Source organism: Pristiophorus japonicus, chromosome 2 (assembly GCF_044704955.1).
Source record: "Pristiophorus japonicus isolate sPriJap1 chromosome 2, sPriJap1.hap1, whole genome shotgun sequence".
NCBI classification, from domain to species: domain Eukaryota; kingdom Metazoa; phylum Chordata; class Chondrichthyes; family Pristiophoridae; genus Pristiophorus; species Pristiophorus japonicus.
The window spans coordinates 154650718-154672757 of NC_091978.1; the positions used below are offsets into that span (position 1 = coordinate 154650718).

Genomic DNA, 22040 nt, shown 5'->3' on the forward strand with positions numbered 1-22040 from the left:
TAAGGGAAATAGGTCCTTCCTATCCACTCCATCTAGACCCCTCATAATTTTATACATCTCAATAAGGTCTCCCCTCAGCCTCCTCTGTTCCAAAGAAAACAAACCCAGCCAATCCAATCTTTCCTCATAGCTAAAATTCTCCAGTCCAGGCAACATCCTCGTGAATCTCCTCTGTACCCTCTCCAGTGCAATCGCATCTTTCCTGTAATGTGGTGACCAGAACTGCACGCAGTACTCTAGCTGTGACCTAACTAGTGTTTTATACAGTTCAAGCATAACCTCCCTGCTCTTGTATTCTGTGCCTCGGCTAATAAAGGCAAGTATTCCGTATGCCTTCTTAACCACCTTATCTACCTGGCCTGCTACCTTCAGGGATCGGTGGACATGCACTCCAAGGTCCCTTTGATCCTCTGCACTTCTCAGTACCATACCATTTAATGTCCACCCCTTGTCTTGTTCGCTCTTCCCAAATGCATTACATGAGAAGATCTTTCCGGATTGAAATCCATTTGCCACTGTTCTGCTCACTTGACCAGTTCATGGATAGCTTCCTGCAGTCTACAGCTTTCTTCTTCATTATCAACCACACAGCCAATTTTAGTATCATCTGCATACTTCTTAATCATACCCCCTATATTCAAGTCTAAATCATTGATATATACCACAGAAAGCAAGGGACCGAATACTGAGCCTTGCGGAACCCCACTAAAAACAGCCTTCCAGTCACTAAATCACCCATCAACCATTACCCATTGCTTCCTGCCTCTGAGCCAATTTTGGATCCAACTTGCCACTTTGCCCTGGATCCCATGGGCTTTTACTTTCGTGACCAGTCTGCCATGTGGGACCTTATCAAAAGCCTTGCTAAAATCCATATAAACTACATCAAACGCACTCTCCTCATCGATCCTCATTGTTACCACCTCAAAAAATTCTATCAAGTTAGTCAGACACTACCCTCCCTTAACATCTCCCGGCATGCTCTCCTCCTTCCAGATGAGAGATGAGGTCATGTATTCGTGCCAATAGTGCCCTCCGCCATACTTTAGTGCCTCAGTGGGGATTCCATCTGCTCCCGATGCCTTGTTGTTCTTGAGCTGATGGATGGCCATTTCTATCTCGTGCAGGGCTGGGGTTCTGCTGAAATGGTGGCGGGTAGCATGCTGCGGGATGGAAACGAGGACACTCGTGTCAAAGGCAGAGTCTCGACCAAGGAGATCTTCAAAGTGCTCCTTCCAGCGGGTCCTGACTGCCTTGGTGTCCTTGATGAGTGCCTCCCCGTTCTTGGCCAGCAGTGGGTGCTTGGGCTGTAGGTGGACTTGACTGTGGTGAAGAATCCTCGCACATCATGGCTGTCGGCCAGCTGCTGAATGTCCTGTACTTTTTCCACCCACCATCTATTCTTTAGGTCACATCTTTTAAAAAAAAGGCGACAAGTCCGACTGTGGCAACTACAGAGGGGAATCTTCCTGTTGTCAGCCACTGGGAAAGTCATCGCTAGAATCCTCCTCAACTGTCTTCTCCCTATGGCTGAGGAGCTCCTCCCAGAGTCACAGTGCAGATTCCGTCTACTACGGGGCACAATGGACATGATCATTATGGCGCGACAACTGCAAGAGAAATGCAGGGAACAGCACCAACCCTTGTACATGGCCGCCTTAGGACCTTACAAACGCCTTTGATACTGTTAACCGCGAGGGACTATGGAGAGTCCTCCTCTGTTTCAGCTGCCCCCAAAAATTCTCACCGTCCTCCGCCTATTCCACGATGGCACGCAGACCATGATCCTGACCAATGGATCCACCACAACGTCCGAACCGAGGTCAAGCAGGGCTGCATCATCGCACCAACCCTCTTCTTGATCTTCCTCGCTGCAATGCTCCACCTCACTCAACAAGCTCCCCGCTGGGGTGGAACTAAACTATAGAACCAATGGGAACCTGTTCATCCTTCGTCGCCTCCAGGCCAGATCCATGACCGTCCCATCCTCCGTCATCGAACTACAGTACGCAGACGACGCTTGCATCTGCGCACATTCAGAGGGTGAACTCCAAGTCACCGTCAACATCTTCACTGAGGCGTACGAAAGCATAGGCCTTACACTAAACATCCGTCCGAAAGACAAAGGTCCTCCACCAATCTGACCCCCAGTCATCAAGATCCATGGCGCTGCCCTGGACAACGTGGACCACTTTCCAAACCTCGGATGCCTCTGAGCAAAGGCAGACATCGACGACGAGGTTCAACACCGCCTCCAGTGCGCCAGTGCAGCCTGTGGCCGCCTGAGGAAGAGAGTGTTCAAAGATCAGGCCCTCAAATCTGGCACCAAGCTTATGGTCTACAGGGCTGTAGTGATACCCGCCCTCCTATGTGGCTCAGAGACATGGACCATATATAGTAGACCTCAAATTGCTGGAGAAATACCACCAACGATGCCTCTGCAAGATCCTGCAAATCCCCTGGGAGGACAGATGCACCAATGTCAGTGTTCTCGATCAGGTCAACATCCCCAGCATCGAAGCACTGACCACACGCGTTGGACGGGCCACATTGTCCGCATGCCGGACACAAGACTCCCAAAGCAAGTGCTCTACTCTGAATTCCTACACGGCAAGCGAGCCCCAGGTGGGCAGAGGAAACGTTTCAAGGACACCCTCAAAGCCTCCTTGATAAAATGCAACATCCCCACCGACACCTGGGAGTCCCTGGCCAAAGACTGCCCCAAGTGGAGGAAGAGCATCCGGGAGGGCGCTAAGCTCCTCGAGTCTCATCGCCGAGAGCATGCAGAAAGCAAGCGCAGGCAGTTAAAGGAGCGTGCGGCAAACCAGGCTCCCCGCCCACCCTTTCCTCCAACGACTGTCTGTCTGTCCCACCTGAGATAGAGACTGTAATTCCTGTATTGGACTGTTCAGTCACCTGAGAACTCACTTTTGGAGTGGAAGCAAGTCTTCCTCGATTTCGAGGGACTGCCTATGATCCCTTAACAAATCCGTGCTGACTGTCCTTGATTAATTTGTGTCTTTCTAAATGAAGATTTATCCTGTCCCTCAGAATTTTTTCCAATAATTTTCCCACCACTGAGGTTAGGCTGACTGGCCTGTAATTACTCGGTCTATCCCTTTCTCCCATTTTAAACAAAGTTAAAATTTTATCAGTCCTCCAGCACCACACCTGTAGTCAGAGAGGACTGGAAAATTATGGTCAGAGCTTCTGCTATTTCTGCTTTTGCATCTCTTAACACCCTGGGATACATTTCATCAGGGCCTGGGGATTTATCCACTTTCAAAGCTGCTAAGCCCCTTAATACTTTCTCTCTCACTGTTTATTTCATCTAATATTTCACATACCTACTTCCGATTGCATTGTCTGTATTGCCCTTCTCTTTTGTGAAACAAACGGCAAGTATTCATTAGGAACCATATCCACGTCTTCCGCCTCCATTTAATGAAAGAAGTACAGCACTCCGTTCATGTTGGTCTGGGTAAAAGTTTTCTTTTTTTTTCATTCGATGGCAAGGCCAGCATTTATTGCCCATCCCTAATTCCCATTGAGAAGGAGGTGGTGAGCTGCCTTATACAATGAGTGGCATGCTGGGCCATTTCAGAGGGCAGTTAAGAGTCAACCACATTGGGAGCGGAGTCACATATAGACCAGACCAGGTAAGGATGGCAGATGGATTTTTTTGACAATCCGGTCCTATTACTAGTAGCTTTTTATTTCAAATTTGTTCAATTGAATTTAAATTCCCCAGCTGTGGTGTGGGATTTGAACTTGTGTCTCCAGCTCATTAGTCCAGGGCTATGGATTACTAGTCCAGCAACATAGGACCCAATTTTGGCCATGACTTGCATCAATTTTTTTGGAGCAAATTTTTTCTAGCGCAAGTTAAAAATGCCATTTCCCCAAAACAATTTGCTCCAGAGTAAGTCGGGTACGATTTTTTTTAGTTCTGTTTTTAATTCCAAAAGGGGCATTCCCAGACACTTACGGCAGTTTTGGCCATTTATGCCACTTTGGCCAACTAAAACTTACTCCAAATCGACTAAGGGCAGCGTATGTGGCCAGCTCTGAAAAACATTGCGGGCAATTAATTCGGCACAGGTTAGTACATTTAAAACACCAACACTTACAAAACACTAAACCAAGCACAAAAATAAGCATTTAATAACAAATAAAAAATACAAGGATGCTGAGAGGACCTGCACCAAGACTTAGAAAGCAGTAAACAAAGGCCAAAAATTAATAAGCAATTAGTTAACAAATAAAAAATAGAAGGAAGCTGAGGACCTGCACCAAGACTTACGAAGCACTAAACAAACCACAAAAAGTAATAAGCAATCAATCAATAACAAATAAAAAATAGAAGTCCTACCTTTATGCCAGAATCAATTAAAAAAAAGTCCACCCCCCCCGCCCCCACATTCAAAACTCTCCTCCTCTCTCCCCCCCACCTCCGCACCCCATCAAAACTCTCAAGCACAACCTTCAATAAATAAAAAATAAAACTGAAATCCTACCTCGGCCTGGGAAGTCAGAGGGCCGGCCGACCGGTGCGGGAGGCCACTCGGTCAGGGATAGGGTGTGGCGATCATCAGGGCGTCTCTTTGGCCGGGGATAGGGGCTGCGAGCATCGGGTCCTGCTCACAGCCCACAGGACACGCTGGGAGGGCGAGGAGCATGCGCGCAGACTTCACTGCGCATGCGCGCAGCTGCCGGCAGTGCTTTCTGCGCTGGCCTGTTGCTCCGCCCCCCACTTCACTAGCTACGCCACGCTGGGACACCAGAGACTCGGCAGAGCGGGCAGGATGGGGCCACTTTTTTTTCGGTGCCATTTCCAGCGCGCAAAGTCGGCGCATTTAAGGTAAGTGCACCGGAAAAAGGGGTTGGGGAAAATTGGGCCCATAACCACTATTTTACCGTACCCCGCTTCATCTAGTATTGAAATGAAACAGTTACTGTACAACAAAGATATGATTCAAGTGCTGATTTTGTGAGGAGCAGTTGATGTTTTGACAAGAGCAACACTATCTTGTGACTAACTTTCACCGGAAATGTGTTTGGGGTTTCTCTGACTGACTTTTAGTGGAAAGTATAATTTTATGTCATGGCTTGAGTCCTGGGACTATGTTTAGCCCAACTCGGGACTTTATTTAAGTTAAAGATATCAAGGATAAACCATCAGGAACTATTCTAAACAACACCAACTTGTACTTATGTAGCACCTTTAACATAGTAAAAATTCCCAAGACGCTTCACAGGAATGTTCTAAAACAAAATTTGACACCGAGCCACACAAGATGTTGGCCAAACTTGGTCAAAGAGGTAGGTTTTAAGGAGCGTCTTAAAAGGAGGAAAAAGAGGCGGAGAGGTTTAGGGAGGAAATTTCAGAGCTTAGGGCCTTGCCAGCTGAAGGCAACGCCCCGCATGGTTGAGCGAATAAAATTAGGGATGCTCAAGAGACCAGAATTTGAGGAGCGCAGAAATCTCGGAGGGTTGTGGGGCTGAAGGAGATTAAAGAGATAGGGAGGGATTTGAAAACAAGGACGAGAGTTTTTAAAATTAAAACATTGCTCAACTGGAAGCCAGTGTAGGTCAGCGAGCACAGGGATGATGGGTGAACGGGACTTGGTGCGAGTTAGGACTTGGGGAGCAGAGTTTTGGATAACCAAGTTTACAGAAGGTAGAATGTGAGAGACCAGTGGGCGTTGGAATAGTCAAGTCTAGAGGTAACAATGGCATGAAGGTTTCAGCAGTGGATGAGCTGATGCAGGGGCGGATTAAACGAGGTAAGCCTGTTCATAACGGTTGCTCTGTACATTCACTTTGTGATTTAGATCATATATTTTCTTGGTCCCTTCAAAAAGATTGAAGCACACGTACAAAAGAAATGAATATCTAGTTCAGATCACAAGGGGGATACTACTGTTACAACATTGGATTATGCACATCAGTTAGAAGAGGGCACATCCCAAATGTAAGATGCTCAGATCCCTTACAGGAGTGATTAGCACCATTATAGTCGAAAAAATGGCTAAGGCAAGACCCCAAACGTGTAACAAATAAATTATGAAACAATTATTCAAAATTACTTTCCCATTTAAATGGAAAACGTTGTAAACCTTTACCATGTTTACAGTGCAAGTTATTATAGTAAGTGCTCAGCTGTTGATGGATCCAATTGGTTGCATTAGGGGACAACTTTGTCAATGTGAGAATCCATATTAGTGAGCAAGGAATTGGTGTTACATTTAATATATTTTGTGCCATTCTAGGTACCTTTATTGGTGCAAAGACATAGGACTGAGGAGAAATACATCTGGAAGTCTGGGATTCAGCATTGTAGGTGGATATGAGGAAAACCATGGCAGCCAGCCATTTTTCATAAAGTCCATTGTAGATGGAATGCCAGCTTACAATGACGGAAGACTGAGGTACCAAACAGGAATTTTTTGTTGCTATACAGTTAATGGTTGCTTGTGAAGTACAGTTGCTATTTGTAACTCACATTTAGAAAAGATTAGGGGGCCGAAATTGCCCCTTTCCTTAAGGCCTATTACCACTGCAAATCAGCAGTGGCCGCCAACTTTTGGTGGAATGGCCGCTGATAGCCCAATTGCCCTCCCGCAGTGCCCCAATCTCCCCCCTCCACCCCCACTGCTACCGATCCGCGGTATGCATGTCATCCCCGTGCGCACTGCCGATCTAACCCCGACGGTGACATTCCCCTCCGAAAATCTTCAGCCCACCCGACGGTGCCAAAACAAGCTTTCACCTGTGGTCCAGTGAGGCTGTGGCCTTCTGCAACAGTAGTGCAACTTCCCTGAAAGGAGAGGGCCTACTGCCGCTGCCGCCATTTTTTTTCCGTCCAACAATTATGCCCCCAGGTTCGGCTGAGCTGCCAACAAGCAGCCTGGCTTGGGTGCCAGGCCACTGGCCTGGCCGAAACCTTCCCTGGTGGCCCAAAGTTTTAAAAATGCGGGGGCTCTCCCTTTAAGTGAAGAGAGCTGTGGTGACACACGCTGTGATGTCATCGCGGCGGTGACTCTGCACCACCTCCCAAAATCCACCCCTCAGTTGCTGTCACCGCCATGTTTTTGCCCCTCAGGTGTAGTCACCGCCATTATGACAGACTTCCAAATCAAAACAAAAAAAAATGCAATTTCACGAAATAGTCGACCTGAACTGCAACTGCAGCTGCAGCAAAAACCACCGAGACGGGGCAATTTGTACCCCTAGAAGTTCTGACACGACCAGGTTTGAATTTGAACATTTTAAAATTGATTTACTCACTTTACTGTAATGCTGTCCATGTCAATTAAGCTAGTATAAAATAGTATTTTTTGAAAGCCAGTGTGAACAATTACACAGCATAATCACCTAGAAAAATATATGAAACACATACTTGGTGTATAAAGGAATTAGTGTTCAATTTTACAAAAGTTTGACTTTGCTACTTCATTTCATTACAACTTTTAACTTCCAAAATTTGCATCCTTTAAGTCTAAAAATAAAATGTTGGGGACGAGGTGATGCAATCTGACACAGGTGTTCGGGTTCTGGACAGTCTCAACTCAATTCTCCACAAAACAAAAGCATTACTACTGCGGATGCTGGGATCTGAAATAAATCTCAGCGGGTCAGGCAGCATCTGTGGAGGGAAAAACAGAGTTAACGTTTCGGGTCGACGGCCCTTCGTCGGAACTGGCTAATATTTGGAAAGAACACATTCTAAAGAAGCACTGAAAGGGGGAGAGGAAGAAAGAACAAAAGGGAAGGTTTGTGATCGGGTGGAAGGCAGGAGAGATTAGAGACAAAAGGGATGATGGGCCGAATTGGAAATGGTAATGGGCCAGTTAGTCAAGATAGAGTGCGAATGACAGAATAATGACCAGCTGCCGCTGAAGACAAGGAGAAGAAAAAACCATAGGTTGGGCAGGGGGGGGAGGTGGGGAAAGGAGCCAAAGTTGGGCAGCGGTTATGCTCTGAGATTGTTGAACTCGATGTTGAGTCCAGAAAGCTGTAAAGTGCTTAAACGAAAAATGAGGTGCAGTTCCTTGAACTTGCGTTTTGCGTTGAGCTTCATTGGAACAGTGTAAGGGGCAAGAGGAGAAATAGCTTTCCCCTAAATCTGACCCATACAATACCCGACATGAGAGTACTTAATTATGACATACAGTGCACGAGGCTGGAAAATATTCCACTTCCAGCATTCACATGCCTCACCTTGACAACATTAAATTCACCAATCAAATGCAGACGTTTTAATGCCGTACTATATACGCAATATAAGGCAGTGAAACATAAGAATCACCAACTGTACAAAACATTAAATGGATCCTACATGCTGTATAAATGTATAGGACTTTGTTAAATTATCAAGATTTGTTTTCCTATTTAAAGAAGAACCCAAACTATGTATTTTTTTCCCTGGGGAGAAGTAATATACTTTTCTGGAGCGAGAGAAGAATCAGCTAATTTGAGGTTATAGTAAAATGACAGATTTATAAACAACCAATGTGAAAATCACATCAGCATTTATACTGCTCATACTTTTCTTGCATGTATCAAACTTTAGTAACTTTTTAGATAAAGAGGGGTTTAGCAATGAAACAGTATAAAACAATAAAGCTTCTACCATACAAATTCTTAAATATGAATCAAGGTACACAACAGATATAAAAACAGAAAATGCTGGAAATCTCGGCGGGTCAGGCAGCATCTGTGGAGAGAAAAACAGAGTTAACGTTTCAGGTTGATGACCCTGCGTCAGAACTATTATTTCAGACTCCATCATCTGCAGTATTTTGCTTTTGTACACAACAGATGTGATTTTTTTTTAAAAAAACACCGATTAGTTTAGCTTTGGCAGAAATTTTTTACTTGCATGTATTTTTGCAAGTTCATTCATTTTTATAGTGGCTTATCTCATCTTCAGCACAAGAAAGCGCTTTACAACCAATTAATTACTTTCGTGCATTCACTGTTATATAGGCAAATGTGACAGTAATTTATACTCAGCAAGATCATACAAACAAATGGATGAACAAATAATGTGTTTTTTTTGGGTGGTGTTCGCTGAGCAATAAATGTTGGCCAGGGTACTGCGAAAACTTGCTCTTATTTCAAGAATGCTAAGGAATCTTTTACATTCACAGATATTGCCTCAGTTTTAAAGTGTTGTCCAGAGACATTCTAGCAATGCAGCATTGGCTCAGCACTACACTGAAGGTTCAGTCTAGATTACAGGCTCACGTCTGCAGTGGGGTTTGAACTGTCAACCTTCTGATTCAGAGGAGAGTCTCCCACTAACTGAGCCAACCATCTTCAGCTACTTCATCAACGACCTTCCCTTTAGCATAAGGTCAGGTGGGGATATTCGCTGATGACTGCAGTTTTCACTGCCATTCGCAACTCCTCAGATAATGAAGCAGTCCATGCCCACATGCAGCAAGACCTGGATGACTTTCAAGCTTGGGCTAATAAGTGGCAAGTAACAATGGCGTCACCCAACTGCCAGGCAATGACCATCTCCAACAAGCAACAGTCTAACTACCACTCCTTGACATTCATCAGCATTACCATCGCCAAATCCCCCACCATCCACATTCTGCGGGTCACCATTGACCAGAAACTTAACTGGACCAGCCACATAAATACTGTGGCTACAAGAGCAGGTCAGAGACTGTGTATGCAGCAAGTATCTCACCTCCCGACTCCCAAAAACCTTGCCACCTTCGACAAGACACAAGTCAGGATGTGATGGAATAGAACTACACTAGCCTGGATGAGTGCAGTTCCAACAACACAAAAAGCAGGACACCACCCAGGACAAAGCAGCCCACTTGCTTGATTGGCACCCCATGCATCACCTTAGCCATTCACTCCCTCCACTACCAGCGCACCGTGGCTGCAGTGTGTACCATCTACAAGATGCACTGCAGCAACTCGCCAAGGTTTCTTTTGGTAGCATCTCATAAACCTGCGACCTCTACCACTCATCATCATAGGCAATCCCTCGAAATTGTGGAGGTCTTGCTTCCACTCAAAGTGGTGGGGCACACAATGGTTGAAGGGTGGGTGGGGAGTCAGGTTTGCCGCACGCTCCTTGCGCTTGATTTCCGCAGGCTCTCAGCAACAAGACCCTAGATGCTCATCGCCCTCCCAAATGCTTTTCCTCCACTTTGGGTGGTCTTGGGCCAGGGATTCCCAGGTGCCAGTGGGGATGTTGCACTTCATTTCAAGGAGGCTTTGAGGGTGTCCTTGAAACGTTTCCTCTGCCCACCTTGGGCTCGCTTGCCATGTAGGAGTTGAGTAGAGCGCTTGCTTAGGGAGCCTTGTGTCGGGCATGCGGATGATGTGGCCCGCCCAATGGAGCTGGTCAAGTGTGGTCAGTGCTTCACTGCTGGGGATGTTGGCCTGAGCGAGAACACAGACGTTGGTGCGACTATCCTCCCAATGGATTTGCAGGATCTTGCGGAGACAGCGCTGGTGGTACTTCTCCAGAGCTTTGAAATGTCTACTGTATATAGTCCATGTCTCAGCCATATAGGCGGGTGGGTATCACTACTGCCCAGTAGACCATAAAAGCTTGGTGCAAGATTTGAGGTCCTGGTCTTCAAAACACTCTTCCTCAGGCGACTGAAGGCTGCGCTGACACACTGGGGGCAGTGTTGGACCTAGTCATCAATGTCTGGCCCTGCTGATAACAGGCTCCCGAGGTATGGAAAATGGTCTACATTGTCCAGGGACAGGCCTTGAATTTTGATTGGGGAGGGGGGGCGCAATGCTGTGTGGCGGGGTCAGGTTGGTAGAGGACCTTTATCTTACGGATGTTTAGTGTAAGGCCTATGCTTTCGTACGCCTCGGTGAAGATGTTTATGGTGGCTTGGAGTTCAGCCTCTGAATGTGTGCAGACGCAAGCGTCATCTGCGACCTGTAGTTTGATGTACCTAGAAGGACAAGGGCAGCAGGTGCATGGAAACACCAGCACCTGCAAGTTCCCCTCCAAGATGCACATCATCCTGACTTGGATGTATATCGCTGTTCCTTCATCATCGTTGGGTCAAAATCCTGGAACTCCCTCCCTAACCACTGTGGGAGAACCTTCACCACATGGACTGTAGCAGTTCAAGGTGGCGGCTCACCACCACCTTCTCAAGGGCAATTATGGATTTTAGATGACAAAAAAAAAGTTGCAAAAGTGCTGGATATGTCACCGGGCGGTCCTCTTGTTAGTTGATGGTGAATTCTGCCAGGCAAGGAAAAATATAATATACTAATGCCTTTCACATTCTCAGGCCATTTCAGTGATTCACAGTCAATTCATTACTTTTGATGTTATCACTATTATGTTGGCAAACACAAGAGCCAATTTACACAAAGCAAGGCCCCACAAATAGCAATGTGATAAATGATCAAATAATCGTTTTCTGGTGATTTTGATTGAGGAATGAATATTGGCAAAGACATCAGAAGAACTGCCTTACTAACTCCAACAGTGCCATGGGAGCTGAACAAGTAGATGAGGCCTTAATTTAACATCTTATCTGAAAGATGACAACAGAGACAAATGAGCAGTGCTGAAGTGTCAGCCTAGATTACCTGGTTAAGTCATGGCGTGGGTCTTGGAACCCATGCCTTCTGGAAGTCATTTGAATTTGGTCGATGAATCAGCCACCCATTATACACTCCCAGATTTTCTGCTCCATTGACTTCAGCGCGTCATAGGAAAAGTAGGCCATTCAGCCCCAGGCCTGTTCCGCCATTCAACGTGATCATGGCCGATCTATGGCCCAACGTTATATGCCCGCCTTTGGCCTATATCCCTTAATATCTCTAATCGCTTTTTGTTAACCAATCTCAGATTTAAAATCAACAATTGATCTAGCATCAATTGCCGTTTGTGGAAGAGAGTTCCAAACTTCTACCACCCTTGGCGTGTCGACGTTTCCTAATTTCACTCCTGAAAGGTCTGGCTCTAATTTTTTAGACTACGTACCCCAGTCCTAGAATCCCCAACCAGCAGAAATAATTTCTCTCTATCTACTCTGTTGACCTTAATATCTTGAAAACTTTTGACAGATCACCTCTCCTTAACCATCTAAATTCTAGGGAATACAATCCTAATTTGTGTAATCTCTCCTCGTAAATTAACCCTTGAAGTCCGGGTATTATTCTGGTAACCTACGCTGCTCTCCCTCCAAGGTTAATATATCCTTCCTAAGGTGTTGTGCCCAGAACTGCACACAGTACTCCAAGTGTGGTCTAACCAGAGTTTTGTATAGCTGTAGCATAAACTTTACCCCCTTATATTCTAGTCCTCCAGATATAAAGACCAACATTCAATTAGCCTTTTTGATTATTTTTGTACCTGTTCATGACATTTTAATGAGGTGTACCTGGACCCCCCAAGTCTCTTTGGACATCCACAGTTTTTAGCTTTTCACCATTTTGAAAGTACCCTGTTCTATCCTTTTTTAGGTCCAAAATGGATGACCTCTCATTTGCCTACGTTGAAATTCCTTTGCCACTTATGCCCTTTCACTTAATCTATCAATATTCCTTTGTAATTTTATGCTTTCATCTACACTGCCTACAATGCCACCTATCTTTGGGTCATTGGCAAATTTGGATTATAAGCCTTTCTATGCTAACATCCAAGTCGTTAAATACGGTGAATAGTTGCGGCCCCGACACAGATTTCTGCGGGACATCCTGCCAATTAGAGTACCTGCCCATCATCCCTACTCTTGTCTCCTGACACTCAGCCAGTTTCCTAACCAGGTCAATAATTTGCCCTCAATTCTGTGGGCTTTTATCTTGATTAAGTCTCTTATGTGGAACTTTATCAAATGCCTTCTGGAAGTCCATATAAATAACACCCGTAGACATTTGCCAGTGCACTACTTTAGGCACCTCCTCAAAAAGTTTCATCAGGTTTGTCAGGCATGACCTACCTTTCATAAATCCACGCTGGCTCTTTCTGATCAACTGAAAATTTGAGGTGTTCAGTCACCCTATCCTTAATTATAGACTAGCAATTTCCCGACAACAGATGTTAGGCTAACTGATCTATAATTCCCCGGTTTCTCTCTCTCTCGCCATTCTTAAACAGCGGAGTGAGATGCACTATTTTCCAATCTAAAGGGACGGTCCCTGAATCTAGAGAACTTTGGAAGGAGAGGGGGAAATAAATAAATAAAATGAAGTGTGGCATATAACAGGCAGCTGAACCAACACTGCCCGTTTTACACCATTGCCCGATGTTCAAATTACACTCTCTAACTCAGTGACAAAGTGCTACCACTGAGTCATGCTGACAGTAAATGGCACCAAGCTGGCACAGCGCTTCTAATAAAATCATTTCTAACAACATACCCAGGCTCCAAAATATTAAAACAAATGTAAAATATTTAATTAATGCAGCAAAAATAACTCCATATGGTAAATTAAAGTACAATTTTGCAATTGAATAAATTACTCTGGTAAACTTTTCCCCCACAAAATTCCAAGTAAGATTGCTTAAGATTTCACCTCACTTGATGATTAAGTAGACGTCTGTTTAAAAAAAATTAGGAACTGGAAAAGACTATTAGGCGCAAGTTTATCCATTGTCCAGTCTGCCTCAATGGGATTATCTTTTAAGTTATTTCACAATTACCCTTTGGGAGAATAAGTTCCATCTGATTTATCTTTTAACTCTGTTAAACTTTTGTTCTATGGTGTTTGCATGTTGCTAAAGTAAACAATTTACCTGAATCCACATAGCCAATTCCCTTTGCAATTTTAAACTTGAAGTAAATCACTGAAAAGTAACTGTTAAAATTATATTTTAAAAATAGGTAATTAATCTGACCATGGGAAAATGTGGAATCCCAGCTTCAACTGACAACTGTGTTTAATACACTAATTTTGCACATTTTACTGGTACTGAAAAGGTGTTCTTACCAGCCAATTGTAGACACTGATGGTAGTTGTAATTTTAATCATCTAGATACCTTTCCTATCAACCCCATTAATGTAGATTGGCAACATTCCAACTGTACATGTGTTGTTTCACATTATAGGTTTGGTGGAAAATATAAATAAGTTCAAACTCGAGCAGCTTGCGGAACAGTTACTGTACAAATCCAATGTATTGTTTTGGTATTTTTTAGAATAATGCGGACAGAGAAATTTTGAACTGCAAGGCAGGGGATACACAGTAGCATGTAGGTTCATAGAAGTAACGTCAACATTGCTTTGTTAACTTTGTGGCAGAAGATCCGCATTTGATAACCTACAAAATTAGTACTGGAAGCGTCATCTATTGTAGGCAACTAAAGCAAAGTTAATCTCAGCTGAAATTACTGGTTTAAGACAAACTAAAGCGCAATTCAAATTTAGTCTTAACCAACTATGAAGAACCATTGTGTAAGCACATACTGTCTTGTTATTGCAGGTGTGGAGATATGATTTTGGCTGTCAATGGAAGGAGTACCTCAGGAATAAGCCATCCCTGTCTGGTGAAGATGCTCAAGGAAACAAGGGGAAAAGTTACTCTCACTGTGGTGTCCTGGCCTGGCAGCCGTCTCTAGATCGGATTACAACAATGTTATTCTCATGAAAAATAAATCAGTTCAAGCTACTGATTCAGGATGGAGATAATACCGTTGAAAATCCTAGTTTTTAATATGGCATTATAATGCTTACAAGTTATAAAGCTTTGCTAAAAACAGTCTGTGGAGTTCCTATGATTTTTAAATTATATATTTTCTGAAGAAAAAGTTTGTATTTTAGTTTAAATACACAAAGGGGAGGAGTTTTCAAAAAATGACTATAGAACTCAAAAATGCACCTCAGGATGTGCAATGTTAAACTAGTTGGATGGGACTGAAATGTTAACTAGTGCATTTCAGATTACAATAAACACAAAAGTATATATCAGTTTTGCTGGTGAATAGATTCTCTGCAATTGTTGCTTAATTAAATATCATAGCATAAATTTTCAATCGAATCGGATGTCACTGAAGAATGAGGAGCAAGTTTTTTAAATTTTACAAAAAAAATGTATGTTGCAAGAATGGCTTATCACGACAATAAATCTTACCACCTCTGTTAAATAAAGGGCATTTTAAACGATTAATTATGTGACTGGAAAATTTCGTGTTTAATATTCTTTGAGTATCCTTGAAGTAGTATTTCTGCTTGCTCTACCTAAATTCAAAACATAATGGCCATACTAATGTGCTGTAGTTTCAGGAAGTATGCTCTGATATTTACTTGTATGTACTTACTACTGTTTGTCTACGGTGAAATTTGTCATCACATGATTTGCACCACTAAATGTACATTGAGTCAGGGAGATTTATCAAATGTATATTCAAGAAAAGTGGTGCCCTAGATAGCAAGCAAAATATCTTCATATTCCCTCAGTCAGCATGCATTAAATAAAAAGATTATAGTAATTCTAAAAGTGTTACAGAAACCTGCCTAATGAAAAGTACGTTTACTTTTATAGCTGGACACAAACTCACCAATGACAGGAGGAAATAAGAGTGCAACATGGACAAGTAGCAAACTTGCTCAATGACTGACAGTCGAATAGGAACATACTGAATAGAACTTGCAGGAATGCTATGTCTCCATTAAATTGTTAAAAGTAAAACATCCATTTTTAAACAAAAAAAAAATGCAGAAATTTTATTCATCTTCAATAAACTAATACAAACATAGTAATTCTGTATTTTGATAACACAGGTACTTAAAAGCACCACACACTTCAACAGTCTTTTGAAATAATACTGAATGTCTGACTTCTACAGAAATTCAGATTAATAGGTTACCATCACCTGAACAATTTTCAACATTTTCCTTCCTAATATCAGCAATAATATAGCCAATAGGTAAGGGCCCAGAGATCTAATTACTGCTAGCGGCTTCACTGGGCTCTGGTTCCTGAGAACGTTCCTCACTGGCTTCTTTGTCTTCCTTGCTTCGCTTAGATTTCTTGTGTTTGTGTCGTTTGTGGCCATCCACCTCTTCACTGTCATGGCGCCGTCTGCTGCTGCTATGGGACAGACATGATTACTGTCACTGTGATCTGTTGCAGGAGGCATTTATTGCTCAAATTGTACCTTTCACACAAAGCAGACTTTCGATGAGAGAACGATATAAAATGAGGTTAGCTGTCTGTTAGGATGCCAAATCAAATCCACACATTTCATATTGTTAATTTGCTTGACAGCAAAATAATTCAGAGCTGGGACTGTACGGAGTGGGGTTGAAACTCACGAACTGATGAATGAAATACAAAAGGTAAATTTTTCAATTGAAGCGGAGACTGAGCATCTTTGCCCACTTGACATCACACAATTGGAAAATTACAGGTGCACTGTTTGTAATATCCTAATAAGCAGCACACACGAGCTCTTACACAGCTATCCTCTACCATTTCTTAGAAAAAAAGTAACGATCCTGGGGAAAGCAATCAGTATAGTGGATTAGACAGTGGCCTTTTAACTGTGGGATCTGGATTCAAATCCAGCCCTGATGGTATGAAAAGCACCAAAGGCTATAAAAGAGTCCTACTTGGAGAGGGTTTGGGTAGTTTCAATTCAAATTCTTAGTCGACATGGGCCTACAGTATAAAACTGATTTTGCATAACTGGCAATCTCACTCAAGGCCACAGAATGGCTGGTGTTGGAAATTGAAAAAATGTCACATGATTGTAGTGGAGTGTGCTCTTCTGAGGTTGGGACTGAGCCAGGATGTTTGGTCAGAAGAGAGGGGAGTTTCACACTGCATTTGGCTGATCGATACCTGATCTGGGAGTGTTTCAATTGGTAAGAGCTCCTTGTTACTAACATCCCTCACTTTGATCAGCACAAAAATAATGGAAACAATGATTTTAAACAGTATTATAGCACCCGGTTTGGCTGTGAATATTTTAGTGCCTTTCTTGCTTGTCCATCCACAGATGCATCAGAATACTGGGCTGTAGGATGGAGTGCTATGCAACTTCATTTTAAAGAATATTAGAAAAAAAAAATGTAGATTTATTGGAAGAAGCAACTCGGTGGCTAGATTTTGTTACCTTCTGGATGATTTGTGTCGCCCCTCCTCTTTGTCCCGGTGTCGACGTTCTTTATGCCGATCTTCTTTTTCCCTGCTGACTTTATCCCGGTGATGGTAATCACGATCATAACCTTTATCTGATGAGTAGTCTCTGTGTCTATACCGACCTTCTTCACTGTGGGCAGGGGAAAGAAAAAGTTTGAAGTCTTGCTATATTTACAACTTTTAAGCATGACAGGGAGAAAAAGGTTCTTCTATTTAAACATACCATAGGTATATCTCCCTATTCAGCATGAACTGTACAAATGTAACGATATCTTGTTGCTGTGTTTTCCAATTTCTATCAAACCTATTTGGTTCACCACTTATTCTGCAGCTGGTTAAGTTACACTTTTATTAGGCTGTGATACAGGTAGTTCATTTACTTGCGTTTATCACATTCTGCTCAAAAGACAAGAATGGCAATCAGCCAAGGGTTAGATCAACAATTTTAGGCTTTGAACAGGTGAAAAAGTAATTTGCTCAGGTAATCAAAACTTCAGAAGGATTCAGTTATTCCTAGGGGAGCTACTCAAAACAAACATCGGTAGCAGAATTAATGGCAAACAACAAAGTAAGCAAATCACTGTTACACTGGTGGGCAGCACTCCATAATGCAAAGTGCCACCTCACGGTCATACCACGCTATACGGGCCTATTAAAATCAACTGCCCATTATTTAGATTCAGTTGCCAAATCAGACCCATCTGCAACATTACAACTGTTGTTAAATAACAAAACAGTTGTGCAAAGTAATTAATTCTTCACCTTGTGTTCCTCAATTAAAAAACATCTTCACTAAGATGAATCGATTCAAAGCAAGATAATTTGGTCATTTAAGTTTTTTTGAAAGCTTAAGTTACTGAAGCAGGTGGAAAAACCAGATTACTGGAGCACATTTTTGTGACTTGCCTGGCAGCACCATTATGTCAGTTATGGCTCAGTGGATAGCACTCTCGCCTCGGAGTCAGAAGGCTGTGGGTTCAAGTCCCACTCCAAAGATTTGAGCACAAAAATCTAAGCTGACGCTCCAGTACAGTGCTGAGGGAGTGCTGCACTGTCTTTTCGATGAGATTTTAAATTGAGGCCCTGTCTGCTCTCACATGTGGGCGTAAAAAATCTCATGGCACTATTTTGAAGAGCAGGGAAGTTATCCCCAGTACCCTGGCCAATATTTATCCCTCAATCAACATAATAAAAATAGATTATTACCACATTGTTGCGGAGCGCAAATTGTCTGCTGCGTTTCCTACATTACAACACTGATTACACTTCAAAAAGTACACAATTTGCTGTAAAGTGCTTCGGGACATCCTGAGATTGCGAAAGGCGCTATATAAATGCAAGTCTTTCTTTATTGCATTGCTGCAAGTGAAGACAAAGCACAATGAGAAAACAACCTTGTGTGCAAGGAGTAAATGTTGTTAAGTCCTTGATTTCAGATAGGGGCATTGGCAAGATACATTTTAGAGATGACAAATGCATTAAAATATATATATTTTATATATATATATTTTAAAAGAACGACTATGAAAGTCTCTATGGTCCAGTTGGGCCACTCTGGTCAAAATTCTTTAATTCTAGAAATAGTACTGTGGCTATGATTCATAGAAAGTAAAACATGTTTAATGCAAGGAGTATAGCGAATAAGGCGGATGAGCTAAGAGCGCAGGTAGATACTTGGGAGTATGACATTATAGCTATTACAGAGACATGGCTGAAAGAGGGGCAGGTTTGGCAGATCAATATTGCTGGCTACAGGATTTTTAGACAAGATAGGGGGGTAAAAAGGGAGGTTCGCGGTATTGATTAAAGAAGCTATTACAACGGTGAGGAGGGATGATATGTTAGCGGGATCATCAAATGACGCCATATGGGTTGAATTGAAAAATAAAAAAAGACGATTACACTGCTGGGCGTGTATTATAGACCCCCAAACAGTGGGAGGGAGATAGAGGAGCAAATATGTAGGCAAATTGCTGTGAAGTCTAAAAACCATAGGGTGGTAATAGCAGGGGATTAACTATCCAAATACTGATTGGGACAAATTTAGTGTGAATGGTATAGAAGGTGCGGAATTCTTGAAATGCATTGAAGAGAAGTTTTTTAGTCAGTATGTAGCAAGCCCAACACAAGAGGGGGCGGTCTTGGATTTAGTTTTGGGGAATGAAGTTGGGCAGGTTGAAGGGGTATTAGTGGGAGAGAACTTGGGTGCCAGTGCCCACAATTCAATCAGATTCAAGTTGGTTATGGATAAGGACAAGAATAGGATTGGAATAAAAATTCCGAATTGGGGAAAGTTAATTTTGCTAAGTTAAGGAGTGATTGGGCCAGTGGATTGGAAACAGCTACTTGTGGGTAAATCGGTGTCGGAACAGTGGGAGGCATTCAAAGAGGAGATCCGGAAGGCTCAGGCCAAACATGTGCCCTTAAAGAAAAAGGCTGGGAAAAATAATTCTAGAGCCCCCTGGATGTCGAGGGACTTACAGGGGAGGATTAAGAAAAAAAGGGACGCTTATGTCATATACCAATAGCTAAATAGTATAGAATCTTTAGAGGAATATAGAAAGTTAAGAGGCAAAATTAAAAAGGATATTAGGAATGCTAAGAGAGCACAAGAAATTCTTGGGCAGTAAAATGATGGAAAACCCTAAGATGTTCTATAAATATATTAAGAGTAAGAGGGTAACTAAAGAAAGGGTAGGGCTTATTAGAGACCATGAGGGTAATCGTTGTGTGGAGGCGGAAGATGTTGGTAGGGTTCTTAACGAATACTTTGCATCTGTTTTCACAAAGGAAAGGGGTAATGTAGATACTGCTATCAAGGAGGAGTGTGATATTCTGGATGAAATAAATAGAGAGGGAGGAAGTATTAAGGGGTTTAGCAGCTTTGAAAGTAGATAAGTCCCCAGGCCCAGACAAAATGCATCCCAGGCTGTTGAGTGAAGAAAGAGAGGAACTAGCAGAGGCCTTAACCATCATTTTCGAGTCCTCTTTGGATCTGGGAATGGTGCCGGAGGATTGGAGGACTGCTAATGTAGTACACCCTGGTTTAAGAAGGGAAAAAGGGATAGGCCGAGTAATTACAGGCCTGTCAGCCTAACCTCAGTGGTGGGAAAATTATTGGAAAAAATCCTGAAAGGATAAATCTGCATTTGGAAAGGCAACGATTAATTAGGGACAGTCAATACGGATTTGTTAAGGGAAGATCGTGTTTGACTAACCTGATTGAATTTTTTGAGGAAGTAACCAAGAGGGTCAATGAGGGTAGTGCGTACGATGTAGTATATATGGACTTTAGCAAGGCTTGTGATAAGGTCCCACGTGGTAGACTGGTCATGAAAATTAAAGCCTATAGGATACAGGGCAAAGTGGCAAGTTGGGTCCAAAATTGGCTTGGAGGTAGGAAGCAAAGGGATTGATGGATGTTTGTATGACTGGAAGGATGTTTCCAGTGGGGTTCCAGAGAGCTCAGTACTGGGTCCCTTGCTTTTTCTGGTATATATCAACGATTTAGATTTGAATACAGGGAGTATGATTAAGAAGTCTGCAGACGACACTAAAATTGGCTGTGTAGTTGATATTGAAGGGGAAAGTCATGGGCTGCAGGATATCAATCTACTGGTCAGGTGGGCAGAGCAGTGGCAAATGGAATTTAATTCGGAGAAGTGTGAGGTGCTGTACTTTGGGAGGGCTAATAAAGAAAGGGTATACACATGAGCGGTAGGCCACAAGAGTGTAGATGAACAAAGGGACCTTGGAGTGCTTGTCCACAGATCCCTGAAAGTAGGCCAGGTGGATCAGATGGTTAAGAAGGCATATGGAATGCTTGCCTTTACTGGCCGAGGCATAGAATATAAGAGCTGGGAGATTATGCTTAAGTTGTGTAACACTTTGGTTAGGCCACAGCTGGAGTACTGCATGCAGTTCTGGACGAAGTATTATAGGAAGGATGTGATTGCACTAGAGAGGGTGCAGAGGAGATTTACTAGGATGCTGCCTGGAATGGAGAATCTTAGTTATGAGGACAGATTGGATAGGCTGGGTTTGTTCTCATTGGAACAGAGGAGGTTGAGAGGAGACCTCATTGAGGTGTACAAAATATTGAGGGGCCTGGACATAGTGGATTTATTTCCATTGGTGGAGGGGTCTATTACGAGGAGGAATAGATTTAAGGTGGTTGGTGGGAGGTTTAGAGGGGATTTGAGGGGGGGGGGGGGGCTTCTTTACGCAGAGGGTTGTGGGGATCTGGAACTCGCTGCTTGAAAGAGTGGTGGATACAGAAACCCTCACCACTTTTATGAGATGGTTGGATGGGCACTTAAAGTGCAGAATACAGCCAGGGTGATCTCCTGGACTAATGTCGATCGCCTGGATGGGTTGGAGAGGAACTTTCCCAGATTTTCTCTCCCTAAATTGGCCTGGGTTTTTAATCTGGTTTTTACATTTCCCAAGAGATCACATGGCTGCGGTTGGGGTGGAGTGTAGAATGTTTTCAGTATAAGGGGTGTCGCAGTTGTGTGAGGCAGACTAGTTGCACTTTGCCTTTCCGCCATTGTTCATAGGTTTATATGTAACCTTTAGGACTGCTGACCAAGGGCTGTGCGGCTTTGTCGGCCAGTGCAGACACGATGGGCGGAAATGGCCTCCTTCTGCGCTGTAAATTTCTATGTTTCTACATCAAAAATGCTCAGCGTTTGACTGCTAAAGGAAGCTGACTTGTCAAGAGTCAGCTTGCTTAGAAATAACATGTGGCTTTGAGCATTCACAAATGTGTAAAATTGCCAAAGCTATAAGGAAGCCAAAAGAAGCAATCAACAGCATTCCACCACTCGCTGAAAAGGCATTTCCTCAATTAGCAAAATCAAACCCCAAATATATTTCCTATGACAAATGCTTTCAGTAATATTTAGTCATTAATACATTTATTAGACATTAGAGCAGT

The 22040-nt window shown here is 43.1% G+C and overlaps 2 protein-coding genes across 10 annotated transcripts in view; one reads left to right on the forward strand and one right to left on the reverse strand.

Moving 5' to 3' along the window:
- The window catches only part of lnx1 (ligand of numb-protein X 1), a 370671-nt gene extending 356062 nt beyond the window's left edge, over positions 1-14609 (forward strand). Inside the window, exons 10-11 of the mRNA XM_070870019.1 lie at positions 6273-6431; positions 14441-14609. Coding sequence (XP_070726120.1) covers positions 6273-6431; positions 14441-14576 — 295 coding nt within the window. The 3' untranslated portion in view covers positions 14577-14609. The remainder of the gene's footprint in view (positions 1-6272; positions 6432-14440) is intronic.
- Positions 14610-15666: 1057 nt separating this feature from the next.
- The window catches only part of fip1l1a (FIP1 like 1a (S. cerevisiae)), a 108876-nt gene continuing 102502 nt past the window's right edge, over positions 15667-22040 (reverse strand). For 8 of the 9 annotated variants that reach the window (XM_070870021.1, XM_070870036.1, XM_070870024.1 and 5 more), the window contains 2 exons: positions 17076-17231; positions 15667-16048 (listed from right to left, as the gene is read on the reverse strand). In XM_070870021.1, the coding sequence (XP_070726122.1) occupies positions 15901-16048; positions 17076-17231 (304 nt within the window). In that variant the 3' untranslated portion in view covers positions 15667-15900. The remainder of the gene's footprint in view (positions 16049-17075; positions 17232-22040) is intronic. The other variant, XM_070870031.1, reaches the window with a different exon arrangement.